General features: G+C 49.9%; 1 protein-coding gene across 1 annotated transcript in view; it reads left to right on the plus strand.

Annotated features, from left to right (window-relative positions):
• Positions 1-19,840, plus strand: part of CACNA2D4 (calcium voltage-gated channel auxiliary subunit alpha2delta 4) — a 119,443-nt gene that overhangs the window by 80,509 nt on the left and 19,094 nt on the right. The window contains exons 28-30 of the mRNA XM_058804820.1: positions 15,866-15,927; positions 17,018-17,032; positions 19,361-19,405. Coding sequence (XP_058660803.1) covers positions 15,866-15,927; positions 17,018-17,032; positions 19,361-19,405 — 122 coding nt within the window. The remainder of the gene's footprint in view (positions 1-15,865; positions 15,928-17,017; positions 17,033-19,360; positions 19,406-19,840) is intronic.

A 19,840-nucleotide genomic window follows, 5' to 3' on the forward strand; every position in this document is an offset into this window, starting at 1 on the left:
TCCGGCTCATTCCCGTCGCCCCCACGCAGGCTGGTGCCACCTGTGCATCCTCTGCCTGACGCACGGCTCAGGCTCGCTGCGATCTGGGCACCAGCGGCTGCCAAGCCGCTTCTCTGCCCGCTCCTCCTCCCCCCTCCACCACACCCGTCCCCCCACCCCCCGTGCCGTATTCCCTACCAGCACTTCCTGTCTGCTTTAAGGTAAAATGGATGTGGTGGCTAGAGCAGCACAGCTTCAGCTTGGGGATTTCCCACTGCAGCAACTGCAGGAGCTGAAGAGCGAGCGAGCCTCGGAGGAGAAGGATAAGGAAGGACCTGAGGCGGGGGAGACTGAGTGGGAGTGTTGAAAAGATAGGAATTGCATCTTAATTAGTAGAAGGAAAAATCCTCAGTCTAATTAGAAACCCAAAGACCATAAAACTCTCCCCTGACAGTAAGTGACTGACAACAGGTTTCAACTTCCCTCCCGCTTCCCTTTTGGATACAAGGAGGCAGGAAAAATGAAGACACCACAAATCCTTCTGTCCCCCTGTGTACTCTCTGACGTGCCACCCACAGTCACAGCAGCACATAGATGGACACATTTCAACCAGAGTACAAAAATAAGCCATCCTCCGTCCCCTCTGAGGGGCTCTGACAACATCCACAGCAGCTGTTTTAGCTGGGTGCTGCACTGCCACCAGGACACTGTCCCCACACATGTGCCAGGTGCCTACCCTCCCCCAGGCTCCCCCACTGATTTATTTTATATGAGAATGTAAACCACCAGGAAATATTCAAATTAGCATCTTGATGAAAATTGCGAGCAGGTTCAGTACCTAGGCTAGCACATTTACAAGGCTGTTTAGATCATTTACCTAAATGCCAATGCACCAAACACCTCTCATAGTACAGAAGCCAATTCAGCCTTCATCCACTGCAGCCCCCCACTCCCCAAACTGAGCTGGAGCCCTTTCTCTGCAGTTCCCACTGAAGGAGAAGCTGCAACAAATAGCTGTCCCCATTTGGTGCTTGCGCTCGCCCTGACCGAGGAGACTTTCAGCCTCCCCCACAGAAACCTCTCCATCCTAAATGCCGCCAATGAAGTCTCCTGTCCCCACCTGTCCGTATGGAAAAGGAGGATGAAAAGCTGCAGGCACTTACCTGGAGGGGTTCTGCCTGCAGCCACTTCCACCCGAGTCCCCGGACACTGCCCAATTACAGCCTCTTCCTTCCCTCTCCCTGCTTGACTTTCAGTCCCCAGCAGCAGCTTTCCGTGTGCTCTATTTAACTCCCTCCAGCACTGGAATAAACGGCAGAGTTAAGCTGACAGCCACAGAGCCTTATCTGCCTGCTGGATAGCGCCAGTCGATCAGCTCCAAATCCCGTTGCCAAATGATCACGTCCTTGCTCTCAGCATCAGGGGCAGCCGCCTGCCATGCTCTGCCTTTCCCTCTTCCCCACCTTCACTCCATCTAACTTTGTCAGGGTTATAGATAGCTCTGTTCCTTGTGCTCTTGCCTTTTGGCTCTGTTTTGTAACACCCCATCTGTATCAGCTGGCTTCGTTCCAATTAGGGGGGCAAAGCAATTTAAAAAAAAAAACAAAGCCAGCTTCCTTGGGTGCTTTATGGCATTGTTTCCCTCTGTGGTATCCCCTCAGCCCCCAGTCAGGCCATGCACTGGTGTCTCTCCCAGTGCCCTGTGCTATTTTTCCAGGCTGTCCCCAGGCAGTGATGGGGGCTGAGGGCAGGGCAGGGCTGGCACACCTGGGCGTGAGGATGGGGACAGGGTCAGGGTCCACCCCCGGCTCCTTGTGCTCCAGCAGGGCAAGTCCAGCTCTTGCACTCATTTCTGGTACCTCACAGGCGCCTCTTTCCCTCAGGCAGCACCAAGGCTCAAGCAGAGAGTGCAGGGTGGGAGGAGCAGCCATGTATAAATAAGCCTTTTCCCTATGTTTAGAATTTATTACAGTGCATAGTGATTAACACCTGTTCAGGCTTTAATGTCAGTCTCCTGCACTGCAACATGCACTGAGATGGAGGGGCCTTGATAAACCCGAGATTATTTTAAAGCATGTCACATATATGCCACACTCCCCACTCCATAGATAGCAGCCACCCTGTGTGCACTCATACACGTGTTCCCAAGACTTAAAAGCAGCTACCTTCATGTACAAATGCACAGTCACCAACCTAGCTTACATCTACAAATGTGTGCATGGAGCTGGGCTTGCACATGTTCCAGGGACTCTTCTGTAACCCATATTTATTAACCTCCATGTCTTCCACAAAGCTGCCTGCTTCTCCAAGCACACCATATGCCCAGGTGGCAGAGCAGTGGATTTGGAATACATAGAGGTTCTTGGCTGCTGAAAGGTGAGGGTCAATGAGCTTCTGCATCTATACGTTGAAGTATGTTCATGGAGAAATTTTAATTCCAAAGATCCAGAAAAAAACTCAGTTTCTCCTACGCATCTACTGCCCATAAGAACATTATACCCTTAGTGATTAATATTCCACAGTAAAGAGAGAGCAAGGAGGCAGAGAGGATTTTTAAGAGTTTCTTTTTTAAAGGTTTCCTCTGACTTGTCTTGAATTCTGACTTAATTAGCAGTTTTCTTGTGGCCCAAGAGATGCCTTCTGCTCTGCAGAGCACCAGGCCAACTGCACTCCCTGCCAGTGCAGCACTGGGAATGTGTAATCTTGGGGCAAATAGCACCTGCCCACACCTCCAGCCTCTCCAAGGCAGCGCCAGATGTGTCTGGCTGCTTTCAGCCTGACAGCCAGGGATTTTTCCAGCAGCCAGGACTCTGACAGACCTAGGAGTGCTCCCTGTATGTCCCCAGCTCAACAAGAGAGGCACCGTGCTGTCTGTTCTGAGCTTGCCTGGCATTGCTTGGCTTTGGGGGCTCAGGGCTGGTCAGCACTGCTGGAGCTCTGAATGCTCTGAAGTCGCCCAAGGGCTCCACAAACCAGGCATTTGCCTTTCTCATGGGCTTTCTAGATCATTCCTTCTCCCTAGAGCAACATGTCAGCTGAATGCCCTGTTATCCATGGGGCACAGAGACCAGAGCTTTCTTCCATGTGCTTGGAGCTGGATGTCTTTTCACATTCTTGAGAAAGCAGCATTGCCTGTGGGGCTGGTGATGGCCTTTTCCTATTACTGTTTCAAATAGGACAGCAAAAGACAACTTTTTTAGTTTCAGCTCAAAGCAACAAAATGAAATCATCCATTTCTGGCCCATGGGCTCCAGTGGCCAAAAATACACTGAGCTGAAGTGCCACTTGGACATTTGGCCTGCTGTCAGACTCTAGAGGACTCTCTAATGAGGATTCCCCTAATTAGATTGAGCAGGGAACTGGGGGATGCAGAGGGGATTGTAATGACTCCGCAGCGCTTGCCAGGGCCTGAAAACTCCAGCAGGCACTATTCCTGCCTTGTGCCTGCTCCTCTGTGCCCAGACACCAGTCATGTTTGCAGTATCACCCCAAAGCTGTATTTTTTGTGGGAAGGGTCCCAAGGAGCATGCTAGAAGATCAGGGAGGGTTTCGGTTTACTGTATCCATGTCCTGGCTTAGTACCTCTTCCTAATTCTGTGTCACCTTCTATCCAAAGCTTGCCATGTGTTCTATGGATGGCTCTTACCATAGTTGTCAGGGGTGTTATTTTGTGTTTAATGACCCCCAGAAGCAGAGCCAGTAGTGCTTCTGCTCTGGGTAGGTGGATAAATCCATCCCATTCTCCAGACAACAGCGCTGAGGCTAGAGACACAGGGGACTGTGTCACTGGGATGAGACACTGTCAGAGACAGAGCCCAGCAACCTCTGTCTCTGATTATCTCTCCAAGCCCCTTGCACTAACCCTTGGATCATGGCTGGGGGATCAGACTCTGTTAACAGCTTGGCTTATGAGCACTGGCAGGGCATGTGGGTGACCTATATTACAGAAGGGTAGGTAGCAGAGACTGCAACAGATGCCAGCAATAAATTATCAGAAAGTGTGCACAGACTTTCATCCCTCCCCCACACTCTCCTTCATGGCAAAGTCCCTTTCCCCTTTCCACTGCTGAATTGCTTTAGCCTTTATCAGAAAAGCAGCAGCATGAGGGAGGACATGGAGGACGCTTTAAGGAGATTATCTTCTTTCCTTCCCCTTTCCTTGTTGCTTCTAGGATCCATGTTTTATTGCTATCATCCCATAGTGGAGAGGGACAGTGGTACCCCAGCATTTAGTGACTATCACATGTTGTTCTGTGCATGTCCCTTCATCTGCCCTTGGTGGGGCAAGTGGCAGCAGAGACACATAATCTGTGTGGCCTGACTGCCACACCACAAGTGGCTTTAGATGGCAAGGAGACCTCACCCATTCAGGTCCCCAATAGACCTGCTAGTTGTGCAGATTTTTGATCCCAAGAGGTGACATTGTCTCAGTGGCAGCCCCTGTTTGTTGTCTCTTTGGAATGCAGAAACACTCAGAGGTGGCAGAGAAGCTCAGCAAAGCTGTGGAAACATCCAGTGTGTGTCATTGCTCCAGTGAGCTTCCCAGCTTTATTTGCAGCACTTGCTGATGTATTAACACATGTGTTCAGGATTCATTAGTGTTGTGCTGTCACAATCAATGGAAAGCACATTTTAAATTCATACAAGAAACCCAGCTGCAGAAGAAATTGTGCCCTCTGACTTGCAGTGATCAATCACAGCTAAGCAAAACACCTCATCCAGAAAGCTGTAAAGCAAGCAGAAAAAGTGTAAAACTTGGTTTTGTAAAGGACTCTGCCACATTCCTGACCTGATGTGAATAAAACCCTCATCCTTTGTGATATGAAAAGGTCAAAAAGCTTCAGATTTTTGGATTGGCAATGGAGGCACCTCTGAAATGAAAATGTGTTGATGGTAAAAAATGTTTCCTCCCCAGGACCCTCCAAGAAAGATCAACTTTATCCCTATTTTATGGAAAGGTGAATGATGCAGGTAAAACTGGCTGCTGATTTTGGCTGGCAGAAATTTCAGCTGCCTTGCTTTTGATACTTCATCATTAGTCCACATCAGTTCCCCACTCACTGAGGGTTTCAAAGCTGTCGAGTGCAGAGTTTGCACTTGGGGTTGTAAATGCTGTCCTGTCCTGCAGAGAGCATTTGTAGGCCTTATCAAAGCTACACAGAATAAAAAGATTTTTGGCCAGGTTTTCCCAAAGTTTCCTGACAGGCCTGTGGCAAAAACAGGAGAGAAGCCAGTTTTCTTGATTCCTCATTCCATAGCTTAAGCAGAAAACACTATTTGCATCCCAAGCCTCCCTGACCAATGCACAATAATGAGACTGGGAAATTCTGGAGGAGCTGGAAATAACCAAGGACATAAAGCCTCAGCAAATCCTCTGAGAAATACAGGGCATAGGAAGGGGAGATGCAGAGGGTAGCACTGCTGGGAAAGACCCAGATTGCTGTGGAGATGTGGAATTCCTTGGGAAGCTGTGGAAGCAGGTGGAGAGAGCGGGATATCCAACCAGGAGTGACAGGAAAGTCCCAGCACAGCGAAAAGCGTGGCATATGGAGGAGGCCCAGAGCAGCAGCAGGAGGAGAGCTGAGGGGGCAGTTGACAGGAAGAAATCCAGCCATGTGTGTGCCAGCATCTCCTCCGAGTCCAGGGAACGCGACAGACCACGTGCATGTTTCCTGCCTGCTGAGCGGAGGCAGCTGAGAAGGGAAGCGGGTGAGGGAGTGGGAGAGGGGCTCAGAGGAGGGACACGTGAGCTGACTACCCAGTTTCCTCCTCTTTTTCTTGCCACAGGGTGATGTTTTTGTTCTTCTCACACTGTTGGCAAAAATTGGTAACCAAGTGAGATGTGGAGGGGGGTTCTACATGAAGGTTGAGATAACATTTTCTGATCCAGCCGGGAACAGTTGGCTGTGGGTGGTGGCTTGTCACCAGCCCTGCCAGTTCTAATCCAGATCCCAGTTTTTCTCATTCTCTCAGCTGTGGAGTGAAGCGCCTTCCCTACAACTTTAATTTTCTGCAGGGGTTAATCCCATGGTAAGTGGTAGCTCAGGCCTTTAATCCTTTTGCTCAGTCCCTTGACAGAAGGGCTGCAGGTCTGAGGGAGGCACCCTTCTGCTCCCAGTTCCCCCTCTACACCCCACGAGCATCCTCCAGCTCCCTGGCATTTAAAATGCTGCTCCCTGCTTCCTGGCAAGCCTATCCTGGGGGTGTGGGTGGGTGGTACAACCAGGAAAAGGTTGCAGGCAGAGAAGACAGCTTGGTGGGAGAATCCTGGTTCTGTGGTCCTCATTCCCATCACTACTGTGCTCACAGGTATTTTCTGCACTTCTTGGCTGGATGGTGCTCTGAATCCCAAAGTATTCTCTTTCTTGTTTTTATTTGGGTGGTGTTCAAGAAGGAAGGTGTGTATGGGCCCAGATTTGTGAAGGATTGTCTGAGGGGTCAAAAATTTTAACAGGGCCCAGTACCTTCCCTGGGTCTCTTACTTAGAGTCAAAGAATGCAGCAGATCTTTAAGAGGGAAGGTGCCAGCCTGTCTGAGATAAGAGATACATTTACATGAATAGAGTAGTAGATGGAGGTGCATCAATTTAGCAGCAAGATAGAAAAATGTAAGTTTTTAATCAATATAAGCTCTGTCCCTGGACAGAGCCAGGCCAGATTTCTGTTGAACAGCATGACCAGACTGCCAAATCAAGGGGCTTCCAGATCGATATCAAGAGACCCCTGTTACATCTTATGGGGTCAAGGCACTTCAGCCATGAGCCTTTTCTCCTTGTGGTTTCTCATTCCAAAAATGAGGTAAGCTTTTGCAAGCCTGGGTGATCCCTTGCACACAAAGTGCCCCACACTTGCCCATTTCTGCATTAGCCCAAAAACTGGTTTTGCTTTTGTCACTGCCTGCATTTTGAAATACACTGGGCCCTTGAGCTCACTGGCCTTCCTTTTGCTTGACTCTTGTTACTCTTTCTTCTGGTGGAGAAGCCAGCGTGGTGAAGAACTGCTGCCACCAAGGCTGCTGCCCTTTCTCCTCACTCCCCTCACTGGCTGTGCTTCCCTGGGTGCCAGGCTCCCAAAATGAGCTGCAAGGGTCGTGGCTTGTCACTTTGGCTGCTGAGCAGGAGGAGAGAGACGATGTAGAAAACACTGGAAAAATGGAAGAACTTAACTAAGGTGTTACGAGGCTGTGCCCTGGGCATGTCCAGAGGCACAGGGACCATCCAAGCCTGCACAGTGGTGGGGCAGAGCACAAGGTGCTGGCAGTAAAAATCCTCTCAGCCCTTATCATAAGGGGATCAGCAACCCAGCATACACACAGCTCCTGGCAAACCTCCTGAGCAAAGGCTGCCTCTCATCATTCCCACACAGTGCATTTGCACTGGACTCTGAAGGAGACCTTTTTCTGCCCTAGTGAGTTGCAGAGATCTGCCTCACTTGGTTGCCACTGTGGCACAAGGTTGTTGGTGCTGCCTGTAAGAACCTGGAGCTGTTCTGCTGCCCCATCACCTTCCCAGAGCATCCAAGAGGGGCAGCCCTGCAAAGTCCACACAAACTGCATGGGATCTGGGCTGCTGCCTTCAGCTCCAGGGGTGCCTGTGGATCCCTGGGACACATTTAGGCTTTTTACAAGCTGGGAACATTGCCCATAGCTCAACAAGATGTGGTGACAGCTCTCACAACCCAGAGCTCCAGCCAGGATCTTTGGATGCATCTGGGTTAGCACACAGATCACAGCCTCATGCTGCAGAGCTTGCTGAGGCTGAGGAAGGTCTCCAAATTTGATGTGACTTTAGTTTTCTATGGGGTTTGCAGCCACAGAAAAAATACCTTTATGGCAAAATCACATCCCATCAAAATCACTAGAAGTGGTGTGGAGAGCAGGCCCCACCTTCAGGTACCTCACAGCAAAGTCACTTTGGGCAGTGCTGGCACTAGGGAGTCTCACCAGGAGAGGAAAGGCAGCCCAAGAAATGAGTGCCAAGCCAAGTTGCCTTTCACAGCTCATCTCCAGACTCAGGATGAGGTCTTGTTTTTTATCCCTTGTGTGAGAGCATGGTTCATGGGGAAGGAACCTTCCCAGCCTCCTTGAAGTGAGGAGGAGCATGGTAGCAGGGCATGACTTCCAAGAAAAACTTCCAGGCTCTTCTTGCAGTCAGTCAAGAAATTCTGACTTGTGTGGCTTTGCTGTAAATTTAAGTCTCAGTTCTTCCTGTGATGGGCATGGGGCATTTATGCAGGACATAAATAATAGACAGTCTCTTGTATTCCCTTTCATAAAAATATAACGAGGAAATTGTTATTTTCATTAAAGGAAGAAAAAAATTTATAAAATAGTATGATAAAATAGGCTTGCAAAGCTAAGGACTTAAATGTGAGCTTATACTTGTCCAACCTTCATTCAGCCACTTGCATGGATGCAGCACAGCACTGCCTATGCTCACCCAAACAAGTTCTTTTTTTCACAGGACCCTGTCCCATACTCAGTGCAAAGGACACATGATACTCAAGCTAACAATGAGGATGTTGTAATAAATAAGGCTGTTTTTATATGGTCAGAATTAAATATTAAACCACAGTTTTGGCAGGAGGCCACAGTCTGTACATTCCTAATTTTGTGGGTGCTCAACACGAGACCCTAGGGGCCATTTTGCAGAACTGCTGAACACTCACAGCTGTTTTCCAAAATGCTGGCAGCTTAGCCAGCAAACTGGTACAATCTCTAGGGCTCAATAGCACTGAGAGCCAAGAGGTCCCAGGCCCTTGTCCTGCACCTGCTGCTCCTTCCCTGTGTGGCTAAGAGGGGAAGTCTCTTTTCCCCTCAAAAGCCAGGAAAACCACCCTTCTCCTTGCCTCATCAAGAGCATAAATTCTGTACAGGCAACTGTAGCTGCTAACATCTCCAGAACAGCATAAGACAATGCATAGTGATGTATTGCCTGCAGGGCTTGCTTGGCAGGCAGTAAACAAATAAAAGAGACACACATTTTGCAGTACCAAAAAAAAAAAAAGAAAAAAAAAAAAAAGAAAAAAAAAAAAAGAGAGCCCCCCTGCTTCACTCCTTGAGCACCATGTAGCCAAGTACCCTGAATGAAGCAGCTCATGAAAATAGTGTGTGATCCTACCAGTCAGTAGCACACTGCCTCCAGTACCAGTATTTCCTAACTTTCAACTGCTTGTCTTTGAAATATCAATAATATATTTCACATAATCCAACCCCTCACAGATGAAGCAACTTTTCCTTCCCTATCTTGAGTCTGGAATTGAACTAGTTTATAGAAAAAAAATGCACATCTTCTTCCTGTTACCATCCCCTCAATCACAGAGAGCTTTACTGTGAGCCAGCATTTTGGTAAAGTCACAGCAGGAATAGGGTATGTGTGACAAGGTATTTCCCTGCAGCAGGAGGAACATCCCAGAACTCCCACTGCTGCTTCTTTCCAGGCAGAACTGAGTGTGTGTCATGGTGTAGCATGCTGAGGCGCTACCCCGCTGGCCGGAGCATCCCAGTATGGTCATCTGAGCTATGGTTTGAGCCACCCAGGACTGGGACACTTGTCAAGCAGTGTAAGCAACTGCTTGTAACCAAACATGGCAAGTGAAGGAAACTGCCTGCTCTGTCTTTTGACTCAGCAACAGACAAAAGTCACGGAAGAACTACCCAGAAATGCCCTCCCACAGGCTCGAGCCTCTCCCCATCCTGTTCCAGGCTCTGTTGCTCCCTGAATTCTTCTGCCCAGGTATCCTTGTGGCCCTGTGCTGACCCTCCCAGCCCTACTGACACACAGCTCTGCCTTCACCAGGCTTCTGTGGTGCAGAAAAGCCTAGAAAATCCTTTCTGCATCAGGCTTAAAAAATGCCAGAGGAAGGGCAGAAAGCTGGAGTGACTCTTAAAGATGTCTGAGCTGAGAGCGCACCTTGCTAGCATGTGACATTCACTTTGCTGGAGGAAAGGGTAAAGCCATGATCTGGTATAAAAATTACATAAGAAGGCTTCCTCCCTTTCTCTTTGCAAGCAGCCCCTTTGCTCAGGGTTTACCATAATTCCTCCAAGTGGACAGGATGCACTAACAGAGGCAGCACTGATGTCTGACAGGGAGACAACTCCCGCAAGCCTTTCGCTCATGTGGAATAATTCCCTTGCAAATGTTGTTTGCCCACAGCAGTTAGAGGAAAATCCACCCCTGCCCCCCCACAGATTTGAGCCACAAAGCTCAGAAGAAAAAATGGTCTGCAGTTGTGGAAAGGCTCCCTTCTCCTCGCTGCTAGGAAGGTCCCCTGCTTTGGGACAAGTTGCTGTCTGTGTTCAAGGGTTCCCCTGTCTTTTAAGGGTTTCCTTCTCCTGCAATAGCAGCAGCTCTGGTCCTTCCCCAAATGAGATCTGAATTTCTCTCTCCACCCTTGAGTGGCAGGTCAGACTCACAGCAGAGCAGTGCTGTATCCTGCCCACTGCCATTCCCATCAGGGCTGTGCTGGATGTGGCACATTCAGGTTACCTGACAGGCCACGTGGTGGGCCTGGGGCCCAGCTTGGCCATGACCTGCTTGGAGCAACAGCTTCAAACACCCTCTCTCCCCAAATCAGGAGAGCTCCAGTTTAACATGTCGCTCTTAATTAGCAGGAGATGCAGGGACAGTAATAAACTGGTCAGGCAGAGGGAGGAGGAGGGGGCAGCATGCCCTGTGTGGGATGTGTGTGTGTGTGCACGTGTCTGTGCATGTGTATGTATGCACACAAACACACACAGACACAGACAGGCTAACACTGACATATAACTCCTGTCCACAGTGTGCTTCTCCTCGGCTCGTTTGGGACCTCATTCTCACTCTTTCCTCCCAGTCAGGGCTGGAAAAGGCTGTGAAGCTTCTCTGTGCTGTTTCACCCATCCTCCTCAGTGCTCTGCCTTCCACCCAAAAGTTCAGAAATCACAGGCTCAGCCTGCAGAGATGCTGAAAGCAACTCGGGACTTATTTTTGGCTCTACTTGTGATTTGGCATGCTTCACTTCATGTCCTGTGGTCATGTCCATGAGCACACACCCCCACACACTCTATCCACATCCACCCCCCCATTCCTAAAGCTGTGCACTGAGTGCTGAACCTCTTCGATTTTGGTCCGTACTTCTCCATTTTAGGGTGTTCTTACTGAGTCCAAAATGATAGCCAGCAAAGCCATCACAAGTCAGGAGAGTGGCACCTCTCATGCTGACCCTGTGAGAGCCCCGGGGAGCAGACAGAAGTCAGGGCTCAGCAGGAGCTCCCAGGTACGGGGTGACCGCAGCTCCGAGTGCTCAGCCTCAGAGGCGCGCCGGTGGTGCAAGGAAAGCTGCCGGTGCTGTTCTCAGCCGGGAGAAGTTGCTCCCTCCCGGCTGCCTGCACTGAGGCTGGGCTGGAAGCAGCAGGAACAAGCTCTGCAGCAGGTTTGCCGTTCCCCTGTCCGTCTGTCTGGCACAAGGGAGCCTTTGAGCCGCCCGGCGCGCAGCGCTGCCCTGCCTGCCGCCCCCTCCCCGGGGGAGCCGCTGCCTGCGGGGCAGCTCCGCTCGCCTCGCTTAGCCGGGATGGGGGGAAATCCAAAAGGGAAACGGCTTTGCTTACCTCTCTTAGGCTGGAATGGACCCTCCTGTGAGAATGGCAGCTCTCCCGGCTCTCTGAACCCGGTACAATCCCAAAGCAAATCCAGCAGAAAGTGCCTCTGTTCTGGAGCCTAGCTGGCAGGAGCCCTCCCTAGCCAGCCTCTGGCCTCGTGTGGAGGGCAGGGGAGCCGCACAGCGAGATGACAGCGTGGGAAAGGGACTGTAATCCTCCGTAAATAATAAATAGGGGGAGAGAGAAAGAGAGAGAGAGGCGGGAGAGGGAGCGACTGTGCGCGGTGAAGTGACAGCTGGGGGTACATCTGCGATGGCAGCAGCACACGCACAGGAACGCGCACAGACAGTGCAGAGGAGTCACCCCGCCAGGCAGGCAGGATCTGCTCCCAAACACCCAGAGGAAGGAGCTCGGGAGGTTTTCATTCCTCTCAGTGCATCCTGGAGAAAGGGCAGCTGCTGTCAGTCCCTCTCTCTCCCTCATCCCGCCCTTGCTGCCATCCCTCTCCGGGTGCCAGGAGCCCAGGGGCTCGAGGAGGGCTGAGGAGATGCCAGGGCGGGAGGAGCTCCCCACAGCCCCTGAGGAGGTAGATTGGTCAGGCACAGGTTACAAGAGCTGAACAGTTCCTCCCCTCCCTCCATCTCGCCCCTGCTGCGGTTGATGACAATGAACTCAGAGAGAAAGACATCAGGATGAAAAGGGACAAGCCCTGGCTTTTGTATAGGAGCAAGGAGCGATGGGGACACAGCAGGGGAGAACCTGGTGGGCTTGGGAGAAAGGCACCCCCTTCCCACCCCCCATCCCAGGGCTCCTGAGATGGTGGTGGGGAGGCATCCAAGGGGGAGACAACCGAGAGGTGCCCGCCGTGGGCAGCACAGCCCTGTGCCTGTTTCCTTAGGGATTCAGGGAAATCTTATGGGGTGCTGTTAGGGGGTATTTGGGACAAAGGGAATGGGTGAAAGATCCACAGTTTGTTCCCCTGAGCTGTGGCTGCAGCAGGGAGTGTGTTCAGCCATAGGTGCATGCGTCAGGTGCCGTGACATCCATCAGGGACAGGCATTCCCTGCCCTCCCTGACATCACCTGCTGGTACAGGGATGCAGTAAGCAGCAAATCCAGCCCACTACCACCACTGGGATTTCCTCTGTGCTCTCCACAGGCTGCTGTAGCCTTCCCCCCCAAAATCAGCCCCCTATGTTGCCTTCCTCTATCTTGATGAGGACCTCAGTAGCTCACATTTGCAAGAATTACTTTTTTGTTGATCTACTTAAACTGCCCCTTCTATCAGGTCCAGTATCATAAAACAGGCTGATTTGGGCTTTTTGTTCATTTTAATGTGTCTGGAAGTTATCTTTTTGTGAAATTTTTAGAGGACTCAAAGTAAAATTTCAAGCTAGTAGCTCAAGAGGGAAAATAAGAATATTTCAGAAATAGGGACTAGAAAATGCAAATGGATGGTACAGGCATGGCTGTTCTGCTGTTCTGGTACCTTCCAGCTGAATCACAGGTTTTATGTAACCATTAGACCAGCTACCATGAAAACAGGTTGTGCATGGCAAGATAAACCTTGGTAGGCACTCTGCAGGATGCAATCTTGAGACTTTGTTGTGCCTTTTTATTGTGCAGCAGGCCCAAGAATTAAATCTTGGGGAGAGCTCCTTATGTGAACAACATATGGATAATCAAAGAGAGAAGGCAGAGACTGCAGACAGAAAGAGGGGCAAGCAGAGGATGAGCTAATGAAGCAGGCATGCTCAGCACAGGGATGAGCAGGTGGAGGGGAAGGCTCTTCTCTCCACGGTGAACAGCAGTGCACAGCTCCAGGGAAGGCCCAGGAGCTGCAGCCATGGCTCTGCTGCAGGCAGGGTGGGGAGTGGCAAGAGGTGCACAGCTCTGGGTACCATGTCAATATGGTGATGCCTCCCTGTGCCAGGTGTTCAGCACTGCTTTATTGCATTGCTGGGCTGCAAAACTGGCTAACAGTTTTATTCCTATGTGAGTAGGAATAAAACTGTTAGCCATGGTCTCTCTGGGGACTCTGCAGCAGCCACTCATCATTTCATGGGCTTCAGATCTTCCCTCTGATGCAGTGTACCCTTTGCCACCAGAGCAAAAACGCTCATTAACAATCAGTTGTTCTTTGGAACAAGCACAGAGGAGTTTATTCCAGTGTTTTCCCTTCTCACTTGAGCTATAGCTTCATCCTTATCTCAGACGGGATCACTGCTTTCCTCCTTTGTCCTTGACCTCACCAACAGTATGAAGACACAGAGATCACTATTTGTTCCTGAGGGAGGGCTGATTGTGGCCTGCTTCTCCTCAGCTCCCATGTCTTACTCAGGTCCCCCAAATGTGTGAAAGTTTCTCACAGTTCTTGCCAGCAGCTGCCACTTTCTGTCCCTGCCACTGGCCACCAGTCTGACCCCGCAGGTTTTCTTCTCCACCATGTTGCAGGCAGCTCTGTCCAGGCTGGGTATGTGCTGCTTATGCCTCCTGGGCAGAAGCAAGGATTTACAACCAGGCTCTAAAACCTCTCTGAAGAACAATTTGAGGCCAAGTGTTCCCAGTGGCAAAAACATGAGCCACTGAGTAAGTCTGCATTGCAAGTTTAGTTATGTAGGCATCGACCCCTCTTCAAGCCTCATGAAAACTATATGGCCTGGGTAATACTCAATCCCATTGATGTGATCTGCTGTGCTAAGGGGAAGGACTCTTTCTTGAGCTGGTTTGAAAGGATGAATTTATTTAAAGCTGTGTACCAAATTGGGTGCGTGGGCCTCAGGGGACTCAGCAGCAACAGCACCGCTTGCCTGCTGTCATGGCGTGTCGGTTTGTCAGCAGGCACCAAGCCAAGCCATGCCTGCCACAGCCTCCCTGAGGCTGGGGAATCTTCACCCAGGCCATACTCAGCCCTGTCCTTCCTCCTGTGTTTGCATTCTTTGTCCTGCCTGGTTTGTGCTCTGCGAGGCTTAGGGCAGTGCAGCTCTAGAGAATCATTCCTTTCCCCCGCAGACAGGCAGTCAGATTCAGTTTACAGCAGGGAGAGCTGGATGAGAAATGTGACTCTGATACATGGGATTGGTAAGATGTACCAGCAGTAGGAATGTGACACTGGTATAAAACACAGAGCTGATGCCAGGTGCTAGGGTCTCTGTACATGAGGCAAGAAAATATACCATTGCATACTCCAGTTTTAATTCATCCCCATTTGAATTAGAGCATCAGATCACACTGTTAGCTTAAAAGCACCCACATAGCATGATTCAGATTTAAAGGATCTGTTCCCCCCTTTGAAGCTCCTTTTAATTCAGAGGAAGTCTGTAGAAACAGCAATACTTCATCCTCCTGATATTGGTGGTTGTGAAAAAGGCCCCAGATCTCTCTCCCTGTATTACTTTTTCTCCCTCACTTGCACTTTATATTCTATTTCAAGGTCCTGCTTGAGGCTGTAATTCCTCCAGAGCTCTTGGATTCAACTAGTTGACACACAGCCCAGTTGTTCCCCATCACCATGCCAGCTGTGCATGACTGCCCTGGTTATTGTGTGTGCTTGTAGGCAGCCAACCCAGGGACAGCCAGCTTGTCCTGTCAGGGAGACCCTGCACCCTTCCTTCTCCTCTGCAACTCTGCCTTTATTCAGGAGCATGATGCTAGGAATAGAAGGGAAATTAAGGCAGGAAATTAGGACACACTTCATTAAGAAACACACATACACACAGAGTTCTGCTTAGCCCACCGTGCACTGGGCTGGGACCAGGTAACAAATCACTATTCATAATCGACTTCCTGTCAAGTGGCATTCATTATTCTGTGCTTTTGTAGTGGCTTAGGAAAAACCTAAATCTCTGTGGTTCCCCCTTGAGACAGGTGGGTTTTCAAATTAATCCCTTCCTCACTGGCCTACTTTATTTCTGATTGATGCTGTGTGGTATAAGAGTTGAGGCTGGGGCGATCACAAACATCCGTGAAAAGACAAAGGCAAAAGCTCATGCCACCCTGGGGGGCTTTTGGGGGTTTCTTGGGTTTTTTTCGTGGTGGTGTTGTTGTTGATCTGTTTGTAGCTTCATAGTGTTTAGTGTGAGGGAAATCTCAGTACCTTGGTAGAGTCAGTGTCCCCTTTTCCTCTCCCTTGTTAAACCTCTGACTCTCACTTGGCAGTCTGACTCAGCGCTCACCATTCGCACTTGGAGGCAGGTTGCAGTTGTGATTTCCATCCCATCACCTTGGGCAAATATTTACTTTATTTCCCGACCTGTATTTGTCTTTAATGCTCCTCTTTTGATCCTCTCCTTTTTTGTTGTTCCCTGCAGCTGTGGGTGTGCAAATAAAGCTGGATTTGCTGCAACGCAAGTTTTGGATGGCCATGCAACAGGTAAGAGCATCAGCAGTCATGCAGAGACACAATTTAGTGCTCTTTGTCAGCAAGGTCAATGCTATGTTACATCACACATGATGGCATTTTAATGAGGGTTTTTGTGGAATTCATATTAAGAGATTTATGAAGTAGATTAGTTTGAAGTCACACATTTCTGTAATCCTTTGACAGCACTAATGCCGTGTGAGCCATGAGTCTGTTCTGCAGATGCCGTGGTGACAGTGTCAGCATCCTGGCCTGGCATTAGCTGTGCTGCATGTGACACATTTAATTGTGGAAATATGCTTCTGCTCATTCAGCCTTTCAGAAGACTCATGGAAATCTGCAATTTTGGGCACACAGAAAAAAAATCTACTGCCTTTTCTTATCATCTTGATAATGATAACAAAACGCTGCCAGCTTGCCAAAATAAAAATTATTTGCTCCAGGGATAAGCTTTTGATGTTGTCCTAATATTAGATACTCCGCTGGACTGAAGGACGTGGAATAATTAAAACAATTCCCCTGGTCTGGGGAGCAAGACAAATGAAACACCTTTCCCTCATCACCCAGGGGCTTTCTTCCCAGGCTTTGCTTTCAGAGGGGTGTGCTGGAGGGGTGAGCATGACAGGACTGCAGCAGCACACAGCAGAAGCAGCTCTCTGCTGTCAGGAGAGGGAACTGTCATCACACAGGGATGACAGAGAAGGTGGGAGGGCAGGAGCATCCTCGCAGGTGGGGATCACATAAACCTAACCTGAGCTAAAAAGATTTCTGCAAAGCACATGAGTGATCCTGAAACAGCAACAGAGAGCTTCATTTTGAACACCCTGCTCAGGGCCATTGCCAGGCAGCTCTCACACAAACAAGCCCTCATGGGTGTTAAGTGGAGCTGGGAGGCCTTACGAAAGCAGGTGAAGGAGGCCTGTGTGCCAAGTGGCTGTGAGCTGTGGCCCTGGTAGGTGCTGGTGTGAAAAAAGGCTCCATGTGCTTTCCCAGGATGTGAGCACTGTTGGACAGAGGAATGACTAACAGATTTTGTTTTCTCTCTCTCTCTCCTGCCTCACTGATGCTGTGCTGCTCTGGATGTCCACGCTGTGCCTCCCAGCCCAATGACACTGATGTAAGTGGACAAAAGCTGGGGACAGGGAGGCATCCTGGCATGCCTGGCTTGGCTTCCTAATTGTGTCATTTGTGTGCCAGCATATCATAGGCACTGTCCCTTGTCTCTAGCCTCTGGAGAGGGTCCAAACCTGTCACAGGCTGCATTTGTCTTCACAGTAATTAAGTGTCTTTGGCAAAGCTCAGAGTGCTGTGGGTCACAGAGACCTGACCAACAGCAGGAGGATGCTGTGAGGTGGGCTGGTCTCTGAGGAGGGAGCAGCAGATGTCATCTCAGAGAAGCCAGGGAGCACAGGCTCAGTTCTGCCCCTCTCAAGCTGCCAGTGCTCTCAAAGCAGGGTCCTGGCTGTGCTGCTGCTGCTGCATGGCCAACCCAGCACAGGGCACTGCTGGAACCTCTCCAGGTCTGCAAGTGAGACGCAGCCCTCACACTGCTGAGGGGGATGTGTGAGATGTGAGCCCTTCTTGTGGAGAACCACTGTGGTTCACCTGGGTTTCTCTGCTGATATCTGAACCCTGGGCTCTGTATTTGTTATTCCCCAAGGCCATAACTGTGGTTTGTTGTGACCACATTTCTCTGCTGACCAAAGGAAAGAACCTGCAGGGTGAAGCACAAGGTGACCTCTAGGAATACATCCAGGGAAATAAAACAGCCACGTGTTGCTTTGTGGTGAGGCAGGGGTGAGATGGTGCTTGCAACTGTGGATAAAGGAATTTTTTTTAAACCATCATCCCTAGAATCTCAAAAAGCCAGCTGGATTCAGAGTGTGAGCATGTGATATTGCAAAGCTGTGGGACTTGAAACAAACTCAGGCATCTCCAAATCTCCTCTGAATTTGAACAGAGGGACAGAAAACTGGTTTTGTTTTGCAAAACTCAAGGGGAGAAATAAATTCTAACTGAAAGTTGCGATCTTGTTGTGGTCTAGAATGGCAAATTTACCTCTTGTTACTGAGAATCACCCAGAAAAGGGGTTGGATTTTATGTCTAAGGGTTTTGAGGAAATAGTGGGTAGCAGGCTGAGAGCAGACAGGCTGTGTGCTATGTCAGTGTCCTTCCCCAACCCCAGAAAACCTCTGGCAGGAAGGGGACTCCATGCACAGAAAAGGCAACACTGTGTCAGCTTTCTTCCCTCTGCTAGTGGAGGAAATAGAATTAAAAAATAACACAAAGAGACAGACACATGCAGCCACAGCAAACTCTGAACAATTATGAAATCAATAAGCACCTGAAGGGCTTTGTTACTCACCACTTAACCCCTGGTGTGCCCACCCAGTTCAGTGTTGTGAAACACATGTCAAGTCCACTACGCAGAAATTCTAAATGAAAGAAGTGGATGCTGCCTTGGGCTACATGTGCACCATTCACATCCTATTTTATCATTAGCTGTCTGGAGAATAAAGAAACCAACAGCAACAACAACAAAAGAATCCCTGCCTGAGAAGAACCCTCATCTGAAATACCATGCTCTTAGTCCAGATACTAACAGATGCTGAAATGCATGCTGGTTTCTCCCTGGTGCACAATAACCTTTGCCTTTGCCCTTTCTTGGAGTGCACAGGTCCTGCTGGGCACATGTCAGGGTGGCAGGTGCAGGATCTGAGCCCTCAGGAGAGGGATGGTGCTGGCAGAGGCGGGGAGCTGGAGTGGCTGACCTGGGGGTGCTGCCAAGCCTGTCCTGGTGGAAATGCCAGCGGAATTGCAGAAATTCTGGGATGCTGTTCTGCAGACCTTCAGCCCAGCAGTCCCAAGGGGGGGACAGTAAGATGAGCCATGTGCTGAGGGATGCACTCAGTGCAGGTGGCTCTGGCTGCAGCTGCAGGCTGAGCTCTGGGAGCCCCAGGCAAGGCTGTGACCTGGCACTGACCCTTTGCACAACAAAGGGCACCACGGGGACATGAGGGACAGCCAGGTGTCCGGCCACCTGGAGACACAGCAGGAGCAGATGTCCCAGCAGGCTGACCCCAGATGATCACACATGGGCTGTGAGGGTATAAAAGCTCAGTTTCCTTTGTTTGGGGCCCCTCCTCAGAGGCACAGGCTTGAGCTCTTTCTGTGTTACTGCACCATTAATAAATTGATTTAATGTTCTGATGTCTGAGAGCCTGCTATGGGAAACGTGGAGTTGAACAAGGAAAACTTGTCTGGCTGTGTGAGTGTGGAGTGTGTGGGGAGTCAGAGATCTGTGGGGTCACTGTAGCTGCTGCTGCCTCAGTCCCAGCAGTGAAAGCTTCTGATGGTGGGGGAGTGACTGCCAGAGCAGCTCCTGCATGGTCACACTGGGAAGTTTCCTTCACAACATGGTTAATTCTCTGCTTTCCCTTTGCAGTGCAGTGGCTTTGATGGTGCCTGTCCACTCAGCTGTCAGGATGATGTAAGTTGCCTCAGTTTCTTCTCTGTACCTGTGGTGGGTGTCACTGACCACCTTCTCCTTGGAGATCTGTCTCCCCAAAAAAGGCAGTGCCTGTTGTCTCCTCACAAGAGATTGCACAGCTGGGGGACAGGATCTCATAGTAATGAGACAAATCTGCAGTTTAGGTCTTCCCCCAGCTGGGCCAGGCAGAGACATTGGGATTCCAGCCAGTGAAAGTCCATCTCCTTCAAATCTGTCTCCCTGGCATCCCAGATCTTCCAAAAAACAAAGTGTCTGGCAGCATGACATGCATGCTGGACACTGTCTTTGTGTTTATGCCACTGCTTCAGCCTTGGTATCAGGAATATGTGAGACAGGATCTCCTCTGCCCTGAAAAGTGAGATCACCAGAGATTTTTTGTTGTGTATTCAAGTAGGATTTTCTCTGCTTCCTAGT

This window comes from Ammospiza caudacuta, chromosome 5 (genome assembly GCF_027887145.1).
Source record: "Ammospiza caudacuta isolate bAmmCau1 chromosome 5, bAmmCau1.pri, whole genome shotgun sequence".
NCBI lineage: Eukaryota > Metazoa > Chordata > Aves > Passeriformes > Passerellidae > Ammospiza > Ammospiza caudacuta.